Source organism: Protomyctophum parallelum, assembly GCF_964188405.1.
Source record: "Protomyctophum parallelum genome assembly, chromosome: 16".
Lineage (NCBI taxonomy): Eukaryota > Metazoa > Chordata > Actinopteri > Myctophiformes > Myctophidae > Protomyctophum > Protomyctophum parallelum.
The window spans coordinates 3,302,774-3,326,211 of record NC_139711.1 but is presented as its reverse complement, the minus strand read 5'-3'; the positions used below and the strand labels follow the sequence as shown (position 1 = coordinate 3,326,211).

General features: G+C 44.6%; 1 protein-coding gene across 1 annotated transcript in view; it reads left to right on the top strand.

Moving 5' to 3' along the window:
- Nucleotides 1–1,428: 1,428 nt before the first annotated feature.
- LOC310873376 (sodium/hydrogen exchanger 2-like) overlaps nucleotides 1,429–23,438 on the top strand; it is a gene marked incomplete at both ends in the record, with an annotated part of 36,284 nt that continues 14,274 nt past the window's right edge. Inside the window, 10 exons of the mRNA XM_083785746.1 lie at nucleotides 1,429–1,696; nucleotides 6,649–6,871; nucleotides 8,496–8,736; nucleotides 10,099–10,349; nucleotides 12,638–12,855; nucleotides 13,343–13,539; nucleotides 16,417–16,506; nucleotides 18,277–18,347; nucleotides 19,712–19,855; nucleotides 23,306–23,402. Coding sequence (XP_083641872.1) covers nucleotides 1,429–1,696; nucleotides 6,649–6,871; nucleotides 8,496–8,736; nucleotides 10,099–10,349; nucleotides 12,638–12,855; nucleotides 13,343–13,539; nucleotides 16,417–16,506; nucleotides 18,277–18,347; nucleotides 19,712–19,855; nucleotides 23,306–23,402 — 1,800 coding nt within the window. The remainder of the gene's footprint in view (nucleotides 1,697–6,648; nucleotides 6,872–8,495; nucleotides 8,737–10,098; nucleotides 10,350–12,637; nucleotides 12,856–13,342; nucleotides 13,540–16,416; nucleotides 16,507–18,276; nucleotides 18,348–19,711; nucleotides 19,856–23,305; nucleotides 23,403–23,438) is intronic.

Genomic DNA, 23,438 nt, shown 5'->3' with positions numbered 1-23,438 from the left:
GCGTGGCCTCCTGAGCCTGTGACATCCCTGCCTTCGGCCCAAGTGTCTCCTGCCTCGTCTCGGCCTCCCGGTCGTCCGCCAGGCGACCACTCTGCCTTGTGTCGGCCTCCCGGTCGTCCGCCAGACGACCACTCTGCCTTGTGTCGGCCTCCAGACCGTCCCCCTGAAGTCAGCAGCTCTGCCTCTGGCCATCGTCCCGGCCGTCCTCCAGAGGTCTCCTGTTCTGCCACGTCCCGGCCCCTCGGCCGGCCGCCAGACAACACCCGCTCAGCCCTGGTCCATCATTCAGGCCGCCCACCTGAGGTCACCTGCCCAGCCCCGGTGTCCCTCCTCCGGACCCCCTCCACCCACCCTGCTCGTTCCTTGTTGAGATTGTGGAACGTCTGGAATCCGTCCCTTGAGAGGGGGGTACTGTCACATTCTGTCTCTCCCTCAGTCTGTGACTCCACACTGGCCACTCCCATATCCCATTCCAGCACACCCAGTTCACCCAGTTCCATTTACACACCTGTCTTCAACTACCTCATCAGCCCAGCAGTGAACACTTCTCCAAACAACCTGCTCACTATAAAACTGGACTCTTCACAAACGCTCATTGTCAGTTCATAGTTTGTTGTCATGGATGCTTGTCCCTGGATTCCTGTTTTGACTACTTTGTCATTTTGCTATTGCCTGATTCCTGCCTACTACTTCAGTGTAAGATCTGCCTTATTCTTTATTAAATACTTAAATACTATTCTTGTTTGTTGTTACTCTGCACTTGGGTTCGACTCCGTCTACATCCTTGACACTTGTACAGCATTTTGGTCGATGACAATCGTTTTTAAATGTGCTCTATAAATAAAGTTTGATTTGATTTGTATGAATCCACTTCTTGGTGTGGTGAGGATCAGGGTTGGAGGAGCAGTGATGCAGCTAACCTATATAGGCTCTGACCCCACCACTGTGTGTGTATGGCAGCTAATGCTCCCTCTGGCTGCTGTGGGACCACAGCTGCTTCTGCTGCCGACGGGCTTGGCCGAAATAAAAGAAACCCACAAACCCGCTTGTGGGTTTTGATGTCTTAATTCTTCTGTTGGACATTTGTGCGTGCGCACATGCGTGCATGTGCGTGCGAGTGCGTGTTGTGCTGTATGTACGCTCCCCTTTAACTCATTACTTTTGGTTGGGTATCATTGCTAGCTCAGGGATTCCTGTGCACATTAGTGAACGCATGAGCTCTCACGGGGCAGACTAGTCTGTGTGTGTGTGTGTGTGTGTGTGTGTGTGTGTGTGTGTGTGTGTGTGTGTGTGTGTGTGTGTGTGTGCGTGTGCTCGCGCGCGCGTGTGTGTGTACACAAGCGCTCGTTCGCTCTGCCCCCTACGACTACAGCCCCTCTCCCATTTTTTTTCCAGCCACATAAGCCAGCATGGTTACATGGTAGCAGCATGGGTGGACCGTGGATTCATGCTCTGTTCCTCAGTGCTTTCCTGGTGGTGGGATGTCTAGGCCTGACCCCCCAGGCTCAGAGGTCGACGGAGCCCCAGGACCGGACCCCGGCCGACCTGGGCCCCAACGGCAGCCAGGCCAGCCTCCTGCAGTCCCCCCTGGACCTGCAGCCCATGCCCCTGAGGGTGTTCAGCGTGGACTACCACCACGTTCAGGCTCCATTCGAGATAGTGCTGTGGATCATGCTGGCGTCGTTGGCCAAACTGGGTGAGACTTGCTCTATACTGTACGTCTGCTGCAGATTAAAACCCGCAACGGGAGCCCTTTAGGGGGTCATTTGGTTATACATTTGTATACCCTCTAAAGAGTTAAATTAACCCCATTAGTGATATGTGAGTATATATAAATAAACAAACAAACAAACACACAACGCACAGCGCACACTCACGCACACGCACACGCACACGCACGCACACACACACACACACACACACACACACACACACACACACACACACACACACACACACACACACACACACACACACACTCTAGTACTGTAGATTAGTTGTATGGTTCTCGTGTTTTGTATGAGACAGACTGACACAGAGATGTTGTGCATTTATAGATAGATGTTCATGTACTTTTATGTGTGTGTGTGTGTGTATATATATATATATATATATACGGACCCCAAGGAGTCCTGTCGGTAACAGGTACAGTCGCCCCTTTTCCACTACTCTACCTAGCTGCAAATAACAAACATAATCCATGTTGGTGATTATATAAAAGGTATTATCATATTAATGTATAATTGTTGACTTCACTCTGTATATCCATGGGCATAATAATAGCATGATGATGCAATTACAAAACATGGGCTACATGGAAGAAATGTGTTTCATAAAACTAAGTGTATTATTTACACAGCACTGAAAGAAAGCAGTCAGTATCTCTGTCTCAATCTCACGTTATTCTTTCTTGATATTTTGAGTACAGAGACCTACTATACAATCAAATACATCAAATTGATTCATGTTTCAGGGCTAGGAGAGGGAGGGAAATACTAAATTAACTGTTAACTAAATTAACACTTTTCGCAGGTGCGAGTTGGTAAAGGGGCGAGTTGTTTGGTATTCGTCCTGTGTCAGCTGTATTGATTATAAAGTTTGGTGCTTTAATGTAATTAATGACTCCCAATTCCTTTCTTTATAGGGTTATAGCATTAGTAGTTTGTTGTCAGCTGTGAGCTGAGTGGTGCTCAGTTTGTACCACGGCAACATCACCCGGTTTGCTATCAATGCACATAAAGGGACACAATCATGTTTAATCACACCATGGAATGGTCTCAGTAGCCGTCTATACTGACCTACCAAGATCTCAGCAGCTGCATTCTGTGCATTGATCACGGCTACTGCTACAGCGATGAGGCGAGTTGTCCTAACCTCAGTCTTAACCTCTATCCTCTCGTAGCCAGCCTTCGTCTGCCTTTGCGGTGCATATTGCCCCAGGGCAGATTAAGTCTTGCCCCTCTCAATTGTGGGAGGACTTCACGGCCCGAAGTGGTGACGAGCCAACCAGATTCGTCTGGAACCAGCCTATAACCAACCAGGGCCCACTATGCAAATATGCAGGAAAATAATCTAATCCTGAGAGGGACAAGACTAATATCCACGCGGTGATATTAGTATCGCTATGCGAGGATAGTCTTAACCGGCAACCTAAGTCCCCTAACCTCATATCAGTCTTAACCAGCCACGTAAATCCCCTAACCTCATATCAGTCTTAACCGGCCACGTAAGTCCCCTAACCTCATACCAGTCTTAACCGGCAACCTAAGTTCCTTAACCTCATATCAGTCTTAACCGGCCACGTAAGTCCCCTAACCTCATATCAGTCTTAACCAGCCACGTAAATCCCCTAACCCCTAACCTCATATCAGTCTTAACCAGCCACATACGTCCCCTAACCTCATATCAGTCTTAACCAGCGACGTACGTCCCCTAACCTCATATGAGTCTTAACCGGCCACGTACGTCCCCTAACCTCATATCAGTCTTAACCAGCCACGTAAGTCCCCTAACCTCATATCAGTCTTAACCAGCCACGTACGTCCCCTAACCTCATATCAGTCTTAACCAGCCAAGTAAGTCCCCTAACCTCATATCAGTCTTAGCCAGCCAGGTAAGTCCCCTAACCTCATATCAGTCTTAACCAGCCACGTACGTCCCCTAACCTCATATGAGTCTTAACCGGCCACGTACGTCCGCTAACCTCATATCACTCTTAACCAGCCACGTAAGTCCCCTAACCTCATATCAGTCTTAACCAGCCACGTACGTCCCCTAACCTCATATCAGTCTTAACCAGCCAAGTAAGTCCGCTAACCACATATCAGTCTTAACCGGCAATGTAAGTCCCCTAACCTCATATCAGTATTAACCAGCCAAGTAAGTCCCCTAACCTCATATCAGTCTTAACCAGCCACGTACGTCCCCTAACCTCATATCAGTCTTAACCAGCCACATACGTCCCCTAACCTCATATCAGTCTTAACCAGCCACGTAAGTCCCCCTAACCTCATATCAGTCTTAACCGGCAACGTAAGTCCCCTAACCTCATATCAGTATTAACCAGCCACGTAAGTCCCCTAACCTCATATCAGTCTTAACCAGCCACGTAAGTCCCCCAACCTCATATCAGTATTAACCAGCCAGGTAAGTCCCCTAACCTCATATCAGTCTTAACCAGCCACGTACGTCCCCTAACCTCATATCAGTCTTAACCAGCCACATACGTCCCCTAACCTCATATCAGTCTTAACCAGCCACGTACGTCCCCTAACCTCATATCAGTCTTAACCAGCCACGTACGTCCCCTAACCTCATATCAGTCTTAACCAGCCACGTAAGTCCCCCTAACCTCATATCAGTCTTAACCGGCCACGTAAGTCCCCTAACCTCATATCAGTATTAACCATCCACGTAAGTCCCCTAACCTCATATCAGTCTTAACCAGCCACGTACGTCCCCTAACCTCATATCAGTATTAACCAGCCACGTACGTCCCCTAACCTCATATCAGTCTTAACCAGCCACGTACGTCCCCTAACCTCATATCAGTCTTAACCGGCCACATAAGTCCCCTAACCTCATATCAGTCTTAACCCGCCACGTACGTCCCCTAACCTCATATCAGTCTTAACCAGCCACGTAAGTCCCCTAACCTCATATCAGTCTTAACCAGCCACGTACGTCCCCTAACCTCATATCAGTCTTAACCAGCCACATACGTCCCCTAACCTCATATCAGTCTTAACCAGCCACGTACGTCCCCTAACCTCATATCAGTCTTAACCAGCCACATACGTCCGCTAACCTCATATCAGTCTTAACCGGCCACGTAAGTCCCCTAACCTCATATCAGTCTTAACCAGCCACGTACGTCCCCTAACCTCATATCAGTCTTAACCGGCCACATACGTCCGCTAACCTCATATCAGTCTTAACCAGCCACGTAAGTCCCCTAACCTCATATCAGTCTTAACCGGCCACGTAAGTCCCCTAACCTCATATCAGTCTTAACCAGCCACGTAAGTCCCCTAATCTCATATCAGTCTTAAGCAGCCACGTATGTCCCCTAACCTCATATCAGTCTTAACCAGCCACATACGTCCCCTAACCTCATATCAGTCTTAACCAGCCACGTACGTCCCCTAACCTCATATGAGTCTTAACCGGCCACATACGTCCGCTAACCTCATATGAGTCTTAACCGGCCACGTACGTCCCCTAACCTCATATCAGTCTTAACCAGCCACGTAAGTCCTCTAACCTCATATCAGTCTTAACCAGCCACGTACGTCCCCTAACCTCATATGAGTCTTAACCGGCCAAGTACGTCCCCTAACCTCATATCAGTCTTAACCAGCCACGTAAGTCCCCTAACCTCATATCAGTCTTAACCAGCCACGTAAGTCCCCTAACCTCATATCAGTCTTAACCAGCCACGTAAGTCCCCTAACCTCATATCAGTCTTAACCAGCCACGTACGTCCCCTAACCTCATATCAGTCTTAACCAGCCAAGTAAGTCCGCTAACCACATATCAGTCTTAACCGGCAATGTAAGTCCCCTAACCTCATATCAGTCTTAACCGGCCACGTAAGTCCCCTAACCTCATATCAGTCTTAACCAGCCACATACGTCCCCTAACCTCATATCAGTCTTAACCAGCCACGTACGTCCCCTAACCTCATATCAGTCTTAAAGGGTAAGACCACTTTTTTTGAGGTTTGGGTTGTGTAGTTACTTTGCCATGATGCAACTCCAAATGTGGACAAGAAATAAAAAAATACTGCTCCAGTGATTAGAAATTGATAATTCAAAATATGCTCCTCATTGACTTACATTGTAGCTAAAACAGCTCTCAAAGTCACTCTTTTGGTACGTAAACAAACACAAACAAAGTTGATTCAGACAATATAGAGCATCACCAAAACTCGTGTGGTTTTATTTTTTCATAAAAATTTTAGATTCCTGTTGATTTTACTATTTGAAGATCTGGATCCGGATCCACGGATCCATTCCGGGTTTTCTTCCCAATAAAATGGACAAATCAACAGGAAGATAACATTTTATGATAAAATAAAACCACATGAGTTTTGGTGATGCTCTATATTGTCTGAATCAACATTGTTTGTGTTTGTTTACGTACTAAAAGAGTGACTTTGAGAGCTGTTTTAGCTACAATGTAAGTCAATGAGGAGCATATTTTGAATTATCAATTTCTAATCACTGGAGCAGTTATTTTTTATTTCTTGTCCACATTTGGAGTTGCATCATGGCAAAGTAACTACACAACCCAAACCTCAAAAAAAGTGGTCTTACCCTTTAACCAGCCACGTGCGTCCCCTCATCATGTCTCTGTTCCTCTTGTCAGGGTTTCATTGGTCGGGTCGTGTCTCTGTTCCTCTTGTCAGGGTTTCATTGGTCGGGTCGTGTCTCTGTTCCTCTTGTCAGGGTTTCATTGGTCGGGTCGTGTCTCTGTTCCTCTTGTCAGGGTTTCATTGGTCGGGTCGTGTGCCCTCATCATGTCTCTGTTCCTCTTGTCAGGGTTTCATTGGTCGGGTCGTGTGCCCTCATCATGTCTCTGTTCCTCTTGTCAGGGTTTCATTGGTCGGGTCGTGTGCCCTCATCATGTCTCTGTTCCTCTTGTCAGGGTTTCATTGGTCGGGTCGTGTGCCCGCAGTGGTCCCGGAGAGCTGCCTCCTCATCATGGTGGGCCTGCTGGTGGGCGGGGTCATCTACGGTGTCCGTCACTCGGCCCCGCCCACTCTGAGTGCCGAGGCCTTCTTCCTGTTCCTGCTGCCGCCCATCGTTCTGGACGCTGGCTACTTCCTGCCGGGAAGGCTGTTCTTCGAGAACCTTGGAACCATCCTGTGGTAGGAATGGATGACTGTGTGTGTGTGTTGGGGGGGGGGGGGGGGGGGACCCAGCATCCCCAGCAGGAATCGAACCTTCTAGCTGTACCGAATGTGCCACCGCGCCCTGAAAAAACGAAAGAAATATTTGTATTTATTTCTTGCAACTGAATGGCTGGAAAATGGAAATTAAGAGTTTACATACCGGTATACAAATAGTACATGCATAAATCTGGTTTCAGTATTTCAGTATTTATTTACAAGTAAGACGCGCAAACGCGGGAAGCGAACGCAGCTCGTAAATTGCAATAACAACAATTAGAATAAATTACGTACGTTTTTTTTTCTTTTTAGTTTGTGTGTGTGTGTGTGTGTGTGTGTGTGTGTGTGTGTGTGTGTGTGTGTGTGTGTGTGTGTGCTACGGCTGCGCCCTCTGGTGGCGGGCGGGTGGTGTCACAGCGGGACAGACAGACACACAGACAGACACACAGACATGATCTGCAGGGTCTCATAGTTAGTGCTCATTGCATTCGCAATCACTGCATTCGCAATCACTGCGTTTGCAATAATGTATTATCTTCTCTGTTATTAAGGTTATAGCTGCCAATTTGTATTGGGGGGAGGGGGGGGGTGGGTAGACAGGACACTAGATAGACAGGAAATAGGGACATTGGGGAGAGAGAGAGACAGGGAGTGAGTCGAGTGACATGCAACAAAGTTTGTCGTGACCGGGTCCGGGACTCGAACCCGAAAAAAATACTTGAACGTGAGAACTATATACACTGATTTAGAAGGCATTTGTATAGAATGGGCTTCAGGTCTTAATGGGACACACATACCCCCATACCCAGTGTGTCCTAGTGTCCACTGTCTCCAGGTATGGTCTCAGGTCTTAATGGGACATACCACCTCTTTTACACAGTGTGAACTGGCCAAAGAGAAGAGGCAAAATAAGTAACACAAGCTCTGCCAGTAACAATAAATACAAGACAATAACAGCCAGGACAGACATGTGTAACAGTCATAAACACAGTATACCCCACTAACGAAGAAGCTCAAAGGAAAGCTCATACATACCCACGCAGTGTGTCCTCCTGTGTGTCCATGTCTCAAGGTTATAATAGTTAACTAAAACTAACTAAAAAACGAAAACTAGAATAAAAAAAACATTTCAGTTAACTGAAACTAATAAAAACTAAAACTAAATTAAAAAACGATAGCTAAACTGAAACTGTATTGTGTGTCCTCAAAACTAACTGAAATTATAGACAAAATACGCTTAGTTTTAGTTTTTATTAATATTTATATGCCTTTCGGATATTTATATTATAATCCTTTTAAATTCATTAGATTAATTTCCTCATTTCTCCAACAAGTTTTACGACAGTTTTCAGCACCGTACGGCAGCATGTAGCCACGCTAACTCTAAACCAAAGTACGAAAAAAACTAAAACTAAACTACAACTAAACTAAAACTAAACTAAAACTAAGCATTTTCACCAAAATAAAAACTAAATAAAAACTAGCAAACCCGCTCTAAAAACTAACTAAAACTAACTGAATTAGAAAAAAATATGTCAAAACTAACTAAAACTAAACTATAATGAAAAAAAACTAAACTATTATAACCTTGCCATGTCTCCAGGTATGCGGTGCTGGGAACTCTGTGGAACGTGCTGGGCATCGGCCTGTCCCTGTACGGCGTGTGCCTGCTCACCCAGGGCTCCCTGGGCGACGTGTCCCTGCTCCACTGCCTGCTGTTCGGCTCCCTGATCGCGGCCGTGGACCCCGTGGCCGTGCTGTCCGTGTTCCAGGAGATCCACGTCAACGAGCAGCTGCACATCCTGGTGTTTGGGGAGTCTCTGCTCAACGACGCCGTCACTGTGGTGAGGAGCAGTGTATATAACCACACAGCCATGATGGCTCTTTAATTCTTTTGCCACGGACACCACTGAGGAAGGGGGGGATACTTGCACGGTTTCATTAATGTTGTAATGTTTGCCATAATTGGGGGGGGAATATTTGGACGTCTCTCGTGCTTCGTTGTAGTTGTGATTTCCACCAGGCCCAAAAGGAAGAGGGCAGAGTTTAGGTTCTCACCCCTATTCATGTGTATCTGGCTGTGTGTGCACGACTAATCTCAGAAATCACCCAGAGGGAGCAGTATAACTGCCACACACACACAGTGGTGGGGTCGGAGGTTAGCTGCACTATACCGCTCCTCCAACCCTAGATCCTCACCACACAGACCCCATCAGCGCCGAAATGTCTGTGCATGCAACCAGTATAGGCCAAGGAAGGAATAACATGTCGAGGGGCCTCTATAGCAGTGATTCTCAAACTTCCAAGGACCCCACAGCTCACTGTTATGCATTATATAGGCCACGGACCCCCGTAACTGCACACCATCAAGAGTTACCAATCATTTAGCTCTGGACCCCCTGGGACCCTCTCAAGGACCCCTGGGGCCCCCCTGACCCCACTTTGAGAACCACTGCTCCATAGAGTGCACCAGCTGTATACCTCCACATGTGCTTCCATTGCTGACCCTCTAGGGGGTGCCACAAATGTGAAGAATTTAACCATGGGTCTTAGAAACAATATTTCCCCCGTGCAGCTTCCATGAATCCTGATGACTGCAACCCCCGACTTACGTATTAGGTAGTCATCTTAGTATTAGTGGAATGGTAGTAGTGGTAGTATTAGTAATATTAGTGGTAGGGATAGTTCATGGTAGTAGTAGGTAGTAGAATAAGTCATAGTAGGCTAGTGTCTATAGTACTTAGTATTAAAAGTTCTACCTCACCCATTTTCAACCTACGTTCAGATCATACGTCCTCACTCATAATTGGTACAATTTGTATGTAGCCTACTCGACGGTGTCTCAGAGGAGGGCTGTGGACAGTTCTGAAACCTAAAAGCCTATACCAGTGACATCATTGATGGGGATTCCGAGCTAATAGCAACTGCAGGCTTCGTCTTCCTGGAAAGTTAGCATGCAATAATAGAAGCCATTGTTCCCGCATTAATAAAAAAAAAAAAAATACCAAACCTATATCTATGCCATTGGTCCTCTGAGACGCTAGAGCGAATGAACAAAAATGGTAGCATTATTATAACGTACATTAGTGTGGACGTAGTTGAAAATGGGCAAAGTGGTCCCTTTAAGTATTTTGTACCTGAGCTCTTTTGAAAGCACGGCTATAATCGTCCCTGTGTCTCCGTCTCTTTTTTTTCTTCCTTTCCAGGTTCTTTACAAGCTCTTTGAGTCTTTCCTGCGCCTGCCGTCCGTGTCCGGCCTGGACGTGTTCATGGGGGGCTGCAGGGTGGTGGTGGTGGGCCTGGGGGGCCTGTGCGTGGGGCTGTTCTTTGGCCTGGTGGCCGCCCTCACCTCCCGGTTCACCTCCAGGGCCCCCGTCATCGCCCCCCTGTTTGTCTTCCTCTACTCCTACCTGTCCTACCTGACCTCCGAGATGCTCCACCTGTCTGGCATCATGGCGTGAGTGCCAGTGTTGTTTTCGTCGACTAAAACTAAGACGAAAAATGTTCGTCGACTATACCTATTTTCACTGACAAAAACAACTGGAAACTAAATGAAAACTAAGCTACGATGACTAAAACTAAGACTAAATATACTGACAATTTCGTTGACAAATACAAACTAGACTAAAATGTTAGGAAGGGACTTGTGGACGAGAGATCCAGTAAAAGTCATTTTACACTTGTTTGCATGCTGAGAATAGCTGATCTACAAGCTCTGCGACGCGTCGTGGGCTTGTAGATCGGCTATTTTCAGCAAGTGTAAAAACACTCATTACGACGGCATCAAGACCCGCCAAAATACATTTTAGTTGACTAAATCAACTGTAGATTTAGTTGACTAAAATCTTATGACATTTAGTCGACTAAAACTAGACTAACACTAAGACATTCCAGGTGACTAAAATGTGACTAAAACTAAATGAAGTTTCAGTCCAAAGACTATGACTAAACTAAAATAGAAATTTGCTGTGTTTATGTCAGGGGTTTTCAGCAGTGTGGTCTGTGGACCACTGGTGGTCCATGGAGGTATTGCATGTGGTCCCTGACCATGCATTTAGTAATTGCGAACGCAGTGAGCCACTTACTATGACAGCAAGGGCTGAATGTCTGTGTGTGTGTGTGTGTGTGTGTGTGTGTGTCACGCTGTTACACCACCCGCCCGCCACCAGAGGGCGCAGCTGTAGCACACACACACACACACACACACACACACACACACACAGGGCGCAGCTGTAGCACACACACACACACACACACACACACACACAACCACACACACACGAGCTGCGTTCGCTTCCCGCGTTTGCGCGTCTTACTTGTGTATATAGGATTTGTTGATTTAAAAAAAAGCTTTTCTTTCCACTAGTTGAGAAACAGTGAACTAAATGACCTGGTGACCTATGATGACCGTCCATGTAGTAATTTACTGACATGTCGGAGGTCAAGAAAAAAAAAAAAAGAAAGGGAGTTAGAATCTCAAGAGGGGGAAGTGCACCGGTTGTCTCGTTGAGTCATTATTATTAGGAAATGATTAGTAGTCAATGGACCATTGGTTGAGAAAGACATGGGATGCATAACAAGTGTTACAAAAGCACTATATTTTAGCCCATATCCCTAACCCCCCAACACAACAGTGGTTGATCCAAGTCAGGGTGGTGGTCCCTCCTTCACAATCAGTTGAAAACCCCTGATGTATATGCTAAAAACTACTACTTTATGCAGTTTAAATGACAACAATGTGTGTATTTTGTCCATTTCTCTTGACAATATTACAATAATAATATTACAACATAATACAATGCAGATCCAGTCGAGCTTATCAGTGAGCTGTGTAAACTTGGTTGTATCCTGGGTGTGAATACCTGTATGAGTGTGAAGTATATAGGGCGTTGCTGAGAAAGGGCATTCATGCACAGTGGGTAAATGAATAAATAAATAACCTCCATATATCAAAAACATTACACCCGTGTGAACTGAGTGGTGAAACTCCCCTCTCTCTCTCTCTCTCTCTGTAATTAGCAGGCAACAGTGCAACACTATCTCTCTCTCTCTGTTTCTGGCACAACAGCACCACTTTTGCCCCTACTGGTCACATAGGATAGGACATGGTCTCAGTATAGTGACCTGCCTGTTCCCATGTCTGAGCATAGTGACGTGCCTGTTCCCATGTCTCAGCATAGTGACCTGCCTGTTCCCATGTATCAGCATAGTGACCTGCCTGTTCCCATGTATCAGCATAGTGACCTGCCTGTTCCCATGTCTCAGCATAGTGACCTGCCTGTTCCCATGTATCAGTATAGTGACCTGCCTGTTCCCATGTATCAGCATAGTGACCTGCCTGTTCCCATGTCTCAGCATAGTGACCTGCCTGTTCCCATGTCTCAGCATAGTGACCTGCCTGTTCCCATGTATCAGTATAGTGACGTGCCTGTTCCCATGTCTCAGCATAGTGACGTGCCTGTTCCCATGTCTCAGCATAGTGACCTGCCTGTTCCCATGTCTCAGCATAGTGACCTGCCTGTTCCCATGTATCAGTATAGTGACCTGCCTGTTCCCATGTATCAGTATAGTGACGTGCCTGTTCCCATGTCTCAGCATAGTGACCTGCCTGTTCCCATGTATCAGTATAGTGACCTGCCTGTTCCCATGTATCAGTATAGTGACGTGCCTGTTCCCATGTCTCAGCATAGTGACCTGCCTGTTCCCATGTCTCAGCATAGTGACCTGCCTGTTCCCATGTCTCAGCATAGTGACGTGCGCTGTGACCATGAAGCAGTACGTGGAGGCCAACGTCTCCGAGCACAGCAACACCAGCATCCAGTACTTCCTGAAGATGTGGAGCAGCGTCAGCGAGACGCTCATCTTCATCTTCCTGGGCGTGTCCACCATACAGGACGTCCATATGTGGAGTTGGCCCTTCGTCTGTTCCACGCTCCTCCTCTGCCTGCTGTGGAGGGCCACAGGTAACTAAAACATTGTTTAATGGTAGTATTTAAAGTAAGCCTTAGAGAGAAGGCGAACTAGTGGCTGATCTATAGGTGTTCCCGGGTGGGTACAGTACAGGCTCAGCCAGTTTGAATCAGGGCACACCCAGATTAACAGCTTAGCCCATCCATGAGATTTTCTACATGCCCATTTTGCTGAAGAATGTTTAGAGAAAAATCGCTATACGGCTGTTGCTGTGAATACAGCATACGGTGGATTTAACTGACCAACCAACCATTATTTTTGAAACATTTTGTTGTGCACATACGTATGTTCTTTTCCAGCAATGCCATAATTCATACCGATTTACTCGGTACATACTACACTAACATATAGTCTTCTATGGTTGGCTTCTGTTCTGAATGCATCTTCATTCTGGGGCTGGTGGTGGGTTCTAATAACCCAAGCTGACAGTTGAATGAGCGGTACACTGAGCTGGTCTGGCCTATACTGTCCACTGTCCAGGGGTTCTGCTGCTGACAGCTGTGGTCAACAAACTACGGAGGAACGTTGTGACCTTCAGAGACCAGTTTATCATCGCCTACGGTGGCCTGCGAGGGGCAATCTGCTTCTCCCTGGTCTTCCTCATTGACGACTTCCCCAAGAAGAGGCTCTTCATCACAACAACCATCGTAGTCATCCTCTTCACCGTGTTTGTCCAGGTGAAATGCACACACTTTTGTTAAACACTTCCTTAATGTTAACGAAGTCCACACCCACAACACCAGAGGGAGTGCAACAAACCATATTCAACCCAGATTCGGTGCAAACAAGGGACTACATTATTTTCGCTCCTATGCCACCAAAATGTGGAACGCCCTATACCAACAGTCATATAAGAATCCCTTGACTCCTTCAAAACCGCTCTCAAATGGCACCTACAGATGGCTGCAATTCGAAACTGGCCCCCGTAAAATCGGAATCGGAATCCTTTATATTTTGGCATAGATGGATTCAACTTTCTATTGCTGTTAGCTGTGTACTTTACTCGCCAATTTAACCATCGTCTATTTTCATGGTCTAATTAAAATAGAATCTAGAAGAATCGGAAGGCTCACCCCAAAGCGCCGGGGTGACTGTGTTTTGGGGTGAACGTTTTGGTATTCATCATGCACGACAGGTTTAGCTGGGAGTTTGTAGATCTACTATTTACGGTATTGCTGAATTTCTTTTAAAACAATGTTTTGATTGTTTTATATGGTTAATGAAAATGAACAAAAATATACATTTATCATCATCATTATTCTTATTATTATATTATTATTGTTATTAATGTTATTATTATTTCTAGGTATACAAAACGATAACAGTAAGTTCACAAATTTGGAAGGTTCAGGACAGCAGGGGTTGACTTTTTGAGGCTACATTTTCCCATACACTTGTCCGGGCACGGAAGTCACTTGTCCGAAGCACGAGCACACACACACTTTAAATCAACTAACTAAGTTGGTTTCAGTGAAGATATTTGAATATTAGATGAATATAGGTTTACAAGTTAATATCCCTAAAATGTCTGCATGTGATCTTACATTTTGTATTCCAAATACACTGCCATAGATTGGTTCTATCCTCGCTGCCACGCACGATTAGCAAACTGACCTTGTCTGCATTTAAACTTGTAGCACTGCGTGTGTACTCACCCAATAATTCATTCCTTAGACTGAGAGTCAGATATTGTCCTCTAGTTTCATATCCATTTGAAAGTTCTGCCAGAAATTGTGTATTAAGTAAAATATTGCCACTTTTCCACAATATTCACACAGACAACATTCTCTGTTAGGTAGAGTGGCCGGATGGCAACCGCAAGGTTTGCAGTTCGAACCCAGGCTCCCCAAGAGTTAGTGTCGAAGTGTCCTTGAGCAAGACACTGAACCCCAAATTGCTGGTGTGCTGGTTGGTGCCTTGCATGGTTTCCCCTGTCATCGGTGTGTGAATGTGTGTGTGTGAATGGGTGAATGATGTAATGCACTATCTATGTAAAGCGCTTTGGATAAAGACGCTATATAAATGCACCATTTACCATTTATTTGTGTGTGTGTGTGTGTGTGTGTGTGTGTGTGTGTGTGTGTGTGTGTGTGTGTGTGTGTGTGTGTGTGTGTGTGTGTGTGTGTGTGTGTGTGTGTGTGTGTGTGTGCGTGTGCGTGTGCGTGTGTTTGTGTGTGTGTGTGTGTGTGTGTGTGTGTGTGAGAGAGAGAGGGGCAGAGAAGAGTGGCTATATGCTCAACTTGATTTATACTTCTATTCTCCACTCTGATGATAGTAGGCTACATGTTCGATATATCATGCAGCCTTACTGTAATAATGTTTCGATTTTCGATTATGACATATTAAAATCGATTTTGGAGAATCCCGCGATTAATCGGGAATTTGATTACCAAGCTAGTCTAGGTGCTCTGATAGAAGCTTTGCAAATCGTTTTGGGGGTTTGACCCCCCCATCCAAAAAATCCGTCCCCCGCCCGTCCCCCCGGGCGGGGAACGGATTTTTCTGCGGCCTATCCCCCTCTAGCGTTCAGTGGGAGTTGCGCCACTGATGCACTCATTCCAGGCCCCTCGCTGGAGAGAACGTTGTCTGTGTGCAGCTTGTGGAAAAGTGGAGATATCTAACTATAGATGCACCATGTCTCTGTGTGTGTACTGTTGTAGTCCACGTAACTCGAGAACTGTCCGCCCCACCGACTTCAAATTCGACAGACACATTCCACACCACCACAAGGAGTGCAGTGCCCGATGTCGAGTCGGTCGGTCGGACCCACGGTTGTCCACAACCGCCCCAAAAAGGCCTCTGCCCGGGCTCTGGACAGGGCCCCTGCCCGGTGTCCATGGAGCTGGCCTGTTCTGACATCATTCTGACGTCTGCATAGACTCCATATTTGGGCATGCCTGACAAAGACCTCCATATATGGGCATAAAAGGGACACAGACATAATATCTGTGTGGGGCATCCATTTCCAACTTGCATCATTCCAAGTAGGCCAGTACCCATCGGCCACCGCTGTAGAGGCTCCAACGGGCACCACTCTATAGTTTTATTAAATACACGTTTTCTGCCAGAACTTTCAAATTATATGAAACTATAGTCTCCAAAACGTCTTAGGAATTCATTATTGGGTGAGTACACATGCAGTGCTCCAAGTTGAAATGCCGACTAGGTCAGTCTGCTAACCGTACACGGAGAGGACAGATCAATGGCTGTGTATTTAGAATACATGACAGACATTCTAGGGCTAACAAGTTAACAGAAGTCCATGGATCGGCATGCATACTTGTCCATCGTTTTTTAATTCATATTCTTGATTTGATTTTAAAACATGTTTTAAATGTTTCATTTAAGCATCAAGCTATAAGATTGTTCGCTGGTTTAGCACAAAGAAAGACTTGATGATGGCCAGTAGCCATTTAAAATAAATAAGTGACGGGGTAGTTTTTCCCTTTGAAAGTAAAGAAATACAGAATAACAAGAGGTTCTGTTCTAAGAACCATTGCAGTATTACTAGTACTACTAGTATAATATGACATGTTTGTATGTGTGTTTTCCAGGGAATGACCATAAAGCCGTTGGTGGAACTGCTGGACGTTAAGAGGAAGAAGAGAGCTCTACCTACAGTCAGTGAGGAGATCCACAGCAGGGTGAGACACAGCGCCCTGTCACTCACCACCACTTTCAGAATGTCAAATAGATGTATTTCATACCACTTTACTGTTTAATTAACCACTTTGAAATACTTTAATAATACTAATACTTTGAAATGTTGTAAACAAAATAGGTAAGATAGCAGACCAACAAGCTCACAACGTGTTGCATCGTGACTGTGAGTCTCGTGAATCGTGAGGAACGTTTGGATGTTTAAAAATCCAATGTAGCCTGCAGCACGTCGTGGGTTTGATTCCTGATCCCGACGGCTTAACTTCACTACAGTATATCAATAAAGGCATAAACAGCCCAAAAATAAATCTTTAAGAATAATGTTTGATGATTTTTGCGTATAATGAAATGGCCAGACAATATTATAATTTCCGTGCTTTTGCATTACGTTCACAAAACACCTTCAAATGAAGTGCAAAGAGACTAGGCATAATTTAATAAATACAAATAAAATTGATTGATTTATTTATTTATTGATTGATTGATTACTTTGCAGATTGCCCTGTAAGGAATACAGAATAATTATGTAAAAACATTATTCTGTATTCAATGTAATACAAAACCATGTTTTACAATTTAGGTACGCTAATTATATTTTTAGTATTAAAAGGCTTTTTTTTTTTTTTTTTTAGGAGACTACATTTCAATGGCATGATGAAACACTAAAACTCAGAAGGTGTACTGCAGTGCCCTCTATCGGCACAGTATATATTTTTTGAAAAATAAAACAGTAACATGCAAGTATTTGAATGGTTGACAGACTGCATTGACATTAGTATGCCTGGATGTGTTGGAAGCTTTAAAAAAAAACAGTACAAAGGACGTTTCTGAAAGTAACTGTAATGGTATGACTCATTGTGTACTAGGGATGGAGCTCGAAACCCGATACCGGGTAAACCTTGATAACAAGCTTAAAGGACCACTTCACCACTTTTCAAACTATCTTCATAATCACTAATAATCATGATAAAATGGCATGATTTTTTTCTACTCAGTCTGTGTCTCATAGAAGGGCTGTGGGCAGTTTAGAAACCGTCTTCCAGTGACATCATCATTAGGCAGATTATTTTTTAAACAACAATGGCTTCCATTTTCGAAAGCCTGCAGTTTTTATTAGCTTGTATTCCCTATCGATGATGTCCCTGGAAGACGGTTTCTGAACTGCCCACAGCCCTCCTATGAGATGCAGACTGAGTAGAAAGAAATTGCGCAATTTTTTCTTGATTTTTAGTGAGGACCTATTATATGAAGATAGGTTGAAAGGTGGTGAAGTGGTCCTTTAAGGAGTACCCGGTATCAATAAGCTTTGGGCTTATCAAGCCTATTATCGAGCATAGCAGCCCTTGACGCCATGATTAAACAATCAAGACAAGAGGTGATCAAGAAATAAATTGAATCACCCACACTGGCACAAACATGTCGGTCTAAAAGTGTATTAATTGATACGTGCCAACCAGCGCTGCCCGAGTAAACAAAATTACGCTTTTACAGTTTACAGTTTCTTCAATATTATTTTTAGGAAAATATGTTCAGAATTTGTCATCTCCCTTCTTTCGACAAAATAATAGAAAATGCTTGATTAGTGGGCTCGATGAGAACATGTCTTGATAAGCCTGATCGATAAGGTATAGTGCTAAAAAAAACAGTTCCCCTGTCCACAAAATCACCTGTTATCCATTATAATCAAACAATAAATAACAATACACAATGATAAACACATTGTGATACCCGTTATATTGTGTTGCGTCTATAAGCTCCTGGACCACCTGCTAGCAGGCATAGAGGATGTGGTGGGCTACTGGGGACAGCACTACTGGAAGGACAAGTGAGTATCAGAGTTATATTACATGTACAAATAAATACAACTAGAGCACATACAAGAATGGCTATTTTGAGTTCCACTGTTATGTCTATACATACCTTCTGGACATGCTACAGCAAAGGAATTCTGGACCAAATGGAAGACAGGCCATACCAAATCAGGTTGGTTGGATAAAAGGGCAACAAAAGTAAACAAAATCTGTAGGTGTACTGTGCAAAAACTTGTTTTGCACAAAGCGGCCTCCTGGTGGCGCTATAACAGGCCGTTCTGGACATTTTGGGGCAGAGGTTCATCGTTGGCATCCAGGGAGTGTGTGTGCAAAATTTGGCATCGACCGGGTTAACGGTGCCGGAGATTAGCTGCTCACGGACACACACACGGACGGACACACGGACGGACGGACGGAGTGCAAAACATACTCTCCCCCCATGCCTTCGGCCTGGTGGAGACAACAATCAATATAAAATACAAATTCTCAGATTGGGGGTTCCAGAGGTTTCATGTTTTTGGTCCATGGCCTACCCACAAGTACCAACAGATGGCAGCAAATATGTTTTCAAATGTATAGCACTATAAGCGTTGGCTTCACATGCAATTATTAATCATACTGCAAAGTCAGGAGTATAAGGACAGAGTCCTTATTAGCCAAAGTTAGAATAGTACTTTTGGTATACCATTGGTATCAGCTAATACTTGTAATGCCTACATCTCTAGACACAGCTTGGTAGCCTACTCTTCTAGGCTGACTCACAAAGAGAATGTTAGAGGAAGTTCCATGAACATTTGTTAAACAGGTAATGCCTGATTTATACTTAATTGCATGTCATTTTGTGCACCAAAAATAGCTCACAGCGTATCACATTAGTATCAGACTATATAGTATTCACACTTGTAATCAAGAATAGAATGTGATAGAACAAGGATCTGCAATAGGGAGAAAAAGTTAAAAGTTAATTATCTTAGAGATGGAATATGAAAGTGGGATTTGGCTATATCTGAGCCAGGACAGAATGGATAGGGGAGATGTTGCGGGTTTATAAGCTTCAGGCAGTACTACTTTTTAACCTGTAGATGTCCTATGCCTGACACCAGGTTTCTCAATAGAAGTGCACCCCCAAGGCCCAACCACTGCAGATGTGCTTATTAGTATTGTAATAGCATGATCTACCATTCAAGATCGTCTAAAAAAAGAACATTGAATTTGTTCAAATAAGTTCCAGATTGCAGCCAATGTTTTTGTCTTCTTTCTATTGTTATTAGCTGACAGTCTCTTAGCAGTGACTTTCTTATCCGTTTCTATATTTCTATATCTTATCCTACTACTGTATTTCTCTCTTGCATGTGTACCTGTCCTGAACCGGCGTGAGGTTTGAGCAGTTCAACAGGAAGTACCTCCGTCGCTTCCTGATCCGCGAGGAGCGGCAGGCTCGCTCCAGCATCCTCCGGGTGTACGAGGAGCTGGAGAGACGTGACCACGTGGCGAGGGGAGACGAGGAGGCGCCTCCTTCATCGTGAGGAAAAAAATCACACACGTGTGAACTGAGTGTTGCAATTCCCCCCCCCCCCCCCCCCTCTCTCTCTCTCTCTCTCTCTCTCTCTCTCTCTCACTCTCTCTCATTAGAGTCACTACACCCCTCTCACTGTTTCTGGCGCCCCCTACTGCTATTATTAAGTCACATACTCGTGCTTACACAGACACACATACTCGTGCTTACACAGACACACAAACAGGTACGAGGACATTGCAAGCTGGTTGTAGGAGTGGTTGCACCACTCAAAAAAAAGACAGCCCTCTATGTTTTAACCTAGGCCTGAAAAAAACGTTCGCTCTGAAAGAATATAGATTTGTGCCGCATTTTTGCGATTTTTCAAAAATAGCAGACCTACAAGCTCGTAGCGCGCCACTCGGTGGCACCGAAAGGGGTTCCCGTTTTGGATTGGGTTAACCCATTTCGACCTGATACCAGATTCTATACAAATGTCTTCCAAAACCTGACCTGTTTTCAGAAAAACTTATGTTTCTATATCAGTTGTTACTCAAACTATTTCACGTCAAAGAGCCCCAGAATTATATGTATTTAGCCACCGACCACCATCTGAAAATATGTTGTTCCAGGGACCTCCCCCCCCCCCCCAGAAGCAAAGATTTGAGTTGGAAACGTTCACTCTGACAGAATATATGTTCAAAGATTTGCTACACATTTTCACGATTTTTCAAAAATAGCAGACCTATACAAGCTCGTAGCGTGGCACTCGGTGCCGCGCTATATGAGCTTGTAAATCTGCTATCTTTAAACAGCTTAAGTATAACAAAATGCTTAAAACACCAAAAGGGGTTCCTGCCCATAGAATGAGTTAATCCCCATGGGGGTAAATCCGCAACATCGGAGTTGGAACCGGAGACCAATAGGCCCTGCGGTAAGCCCCGCCCGCTCGCTCAGCTGCCTCGATACCGTTGTTAAGCAGGACAAACATCAGCGAACCTCCATTGAGGACCGTGTTATGTCGGCGTTTTTCCGAAGAGGAATAGAAGCATTCATATCAACAACATTCATACTATAATAACGCCATGGTGAAACGTTGCTGTTGGGCGTCCTGCAACAGTGCTTCATAGGCACCCAGAACGTTTGGGGCATTTCTTTTTATTCCTTTTCCCGTGGGTGCGCACATCATGCACATGTCAATGTTTACATTCTGGAGGTGGAGGACGCGGCGGTCACTCATTCACCCTCCCTGCTACTAAATCATACTATTAACGTCAACTTTTACTAAACAATGTTTAAATCAATCGTCTAATAAACAACTAACAACTTACCTTGGAGCAAATGGTGTGCTTTGTAACTTTCTAATCTCCACGCTCAGTTGCTTGTGTTGGTCTCCAGCCTCCAGTCACGTTCCCTCCCACTGAGGTTCAGAAAAAGAACGCTGCTTACCATTTTCTGCACATTGTATCCAAAAAGTGAAGGTCCGCTAATGGTCTAAACTATTTTCAATTTAGGAACGGCAAAGAAAATAGTTTAGACCATTAGCGGACCTTCACTTTTTGCATGCAGAAGGGGGTAAGCAGCGTTCTTTTTTTTCTGAACCGCAGTGGGAGGGGACGTGACTGGAGCCTGTGGTTGAAGACAGTTATGTGGCTGCCGTCCAACACAAGCAATTAGAAAGTTACAAAGCACACCATTTGCTCCAAGGTAAGTTGTTTGTTGTTTATTAGACGATTGATTTAACCATTGTTTAGTAAAGGTTGACGTTAATACTAGTATGATAGTAGCAGGGAGGGTGAACGAGTGACGCCACCGCCGCTTCCTCCTCTAGAATGTAAACATTGTGCGCACCCACGGGAAAGGAATAAAAAGAAATGCCCCAAATGTTCTGGGTGCCTATGAAGCACTGTTGCAGGACGCCCAACAGCAACGTTTCACCATGGCGTTATTATAGTATGAATGGTGTTGATATGAATGCTTCTATTCCTCTTCGGAAAAACGCCGACATAACACGGTCCTCAATGGAGGTTCGCTGATGTTTGTCCTGCTTAACAACGGTATCGAGGCAGCTGAGCGAGCGGGCGGGGCTTACCGCAGGGCCTATTGGGTCTCCATTGACCCGCTGAGCGCTGTTCAGAGGTGGACAGCCGCTGACAGGCGTGGGGCAATGGGGCTCAAGAGGTTTTAAACATCCTCCAACTCACAAGTACAGTATTCCCCCTCCGTTCTCCTCTGTGCTTCCTAAGAATCTGATGGTTTATATATGTCGTATTACGACGGAGTCATGCACCTAAAATAGCCGATCTACAACCTCGATCTACGTGCTTGAGCGTTTGTTATTATTTTGACTTTATCAAAGTTTCTTTATACATATTTCAAGTCACATATGAGTCAAAAGTATAAATTGTTGAGATTTTTACCCCTCCCTTCCCCCAGAGTTCCCGCTCTGAAAGAGCCACAACCCATGTATCTTGTACCATTAACAAAGAAACATTGAAATAATAAAAGGCACATACAAATACATATTCAAAAATAGAAGGAATTAATCAAATATTGAACACAATACACAGATAAAAAAGAAATAATAATAATAATCAGATTTTGACTTTATTTGACTGTCATTGTATGACGACGTCTTAAAACTAAATTACTCAAATATGAAAGTAATTGTAACTTGCATCCCTTAGATGTATGCTACTGCATGGTGCATATGTTTCAGTCTGAATGCATTATACAACGCGTAAATATGAGCCCTGTGTATACCACTGTATGTTCAAGTATATAATCAGTGTTATATTACTCAGAAGAGCGTACAAATGGAACCAAATGTACACTTCAGAATTGTACTGTACATTTACCATACATATAATCCGAACTAAAGCACTTTACAATGTGCATTACATCCAGTCTCACACACATTCACATTGCCGAGGGCTGAGGAAACCATGCATGGCGCCAACCTGCTCTTTGGGAGCAGTTAGGGGTTCAGTGTCTGTCTTTCTCAATACAAGTACAAGTACAGGTACAAGGACACTTTGACAGCAACACAGGTGGCGGTGGCGCCTCAAACTAGTTCTATAGAGGGTATATGCGGCTATGCGCGCATCATCATCATACCTGGAAGTTAGTGGCAAAAAATGACTTTCTGGCCTTGACAGCCCATACATCCAAACAGAAAAGTCTGAAATCTGATTGCATTAAACAACGTTAAGCGATGCTAAACTTACCTTTCCACTCGATTTGAATCTCACTTTATGCATGTGCAATTTGTGCATTCCCTCTATAGGCCTACTGTATTATTCAGCACTCTTGGTAACACAATGTTAAGAGTTAATGTTTTTATGATGTGATGTCACTCAACCAAGTTACAAGTTACTTAGTAAATCTGTTCTATCAGTGTATTTGTACACCTGTACTTGGAGATAAACTGTTTCTTAAAATGAAGGGATCTCATTGGCTTCTCCTCTCTCCTGATAGACATGACACTCGCTCACAGAGCAGGCCCCTCCTCCCAGAGGAGATGGACAGCATCAGACGCATCCTGTCCCGAAACCTTCACACCTTCAACAACAAGGTAAACATACTACAACCTTCACACCTTCAACAACAA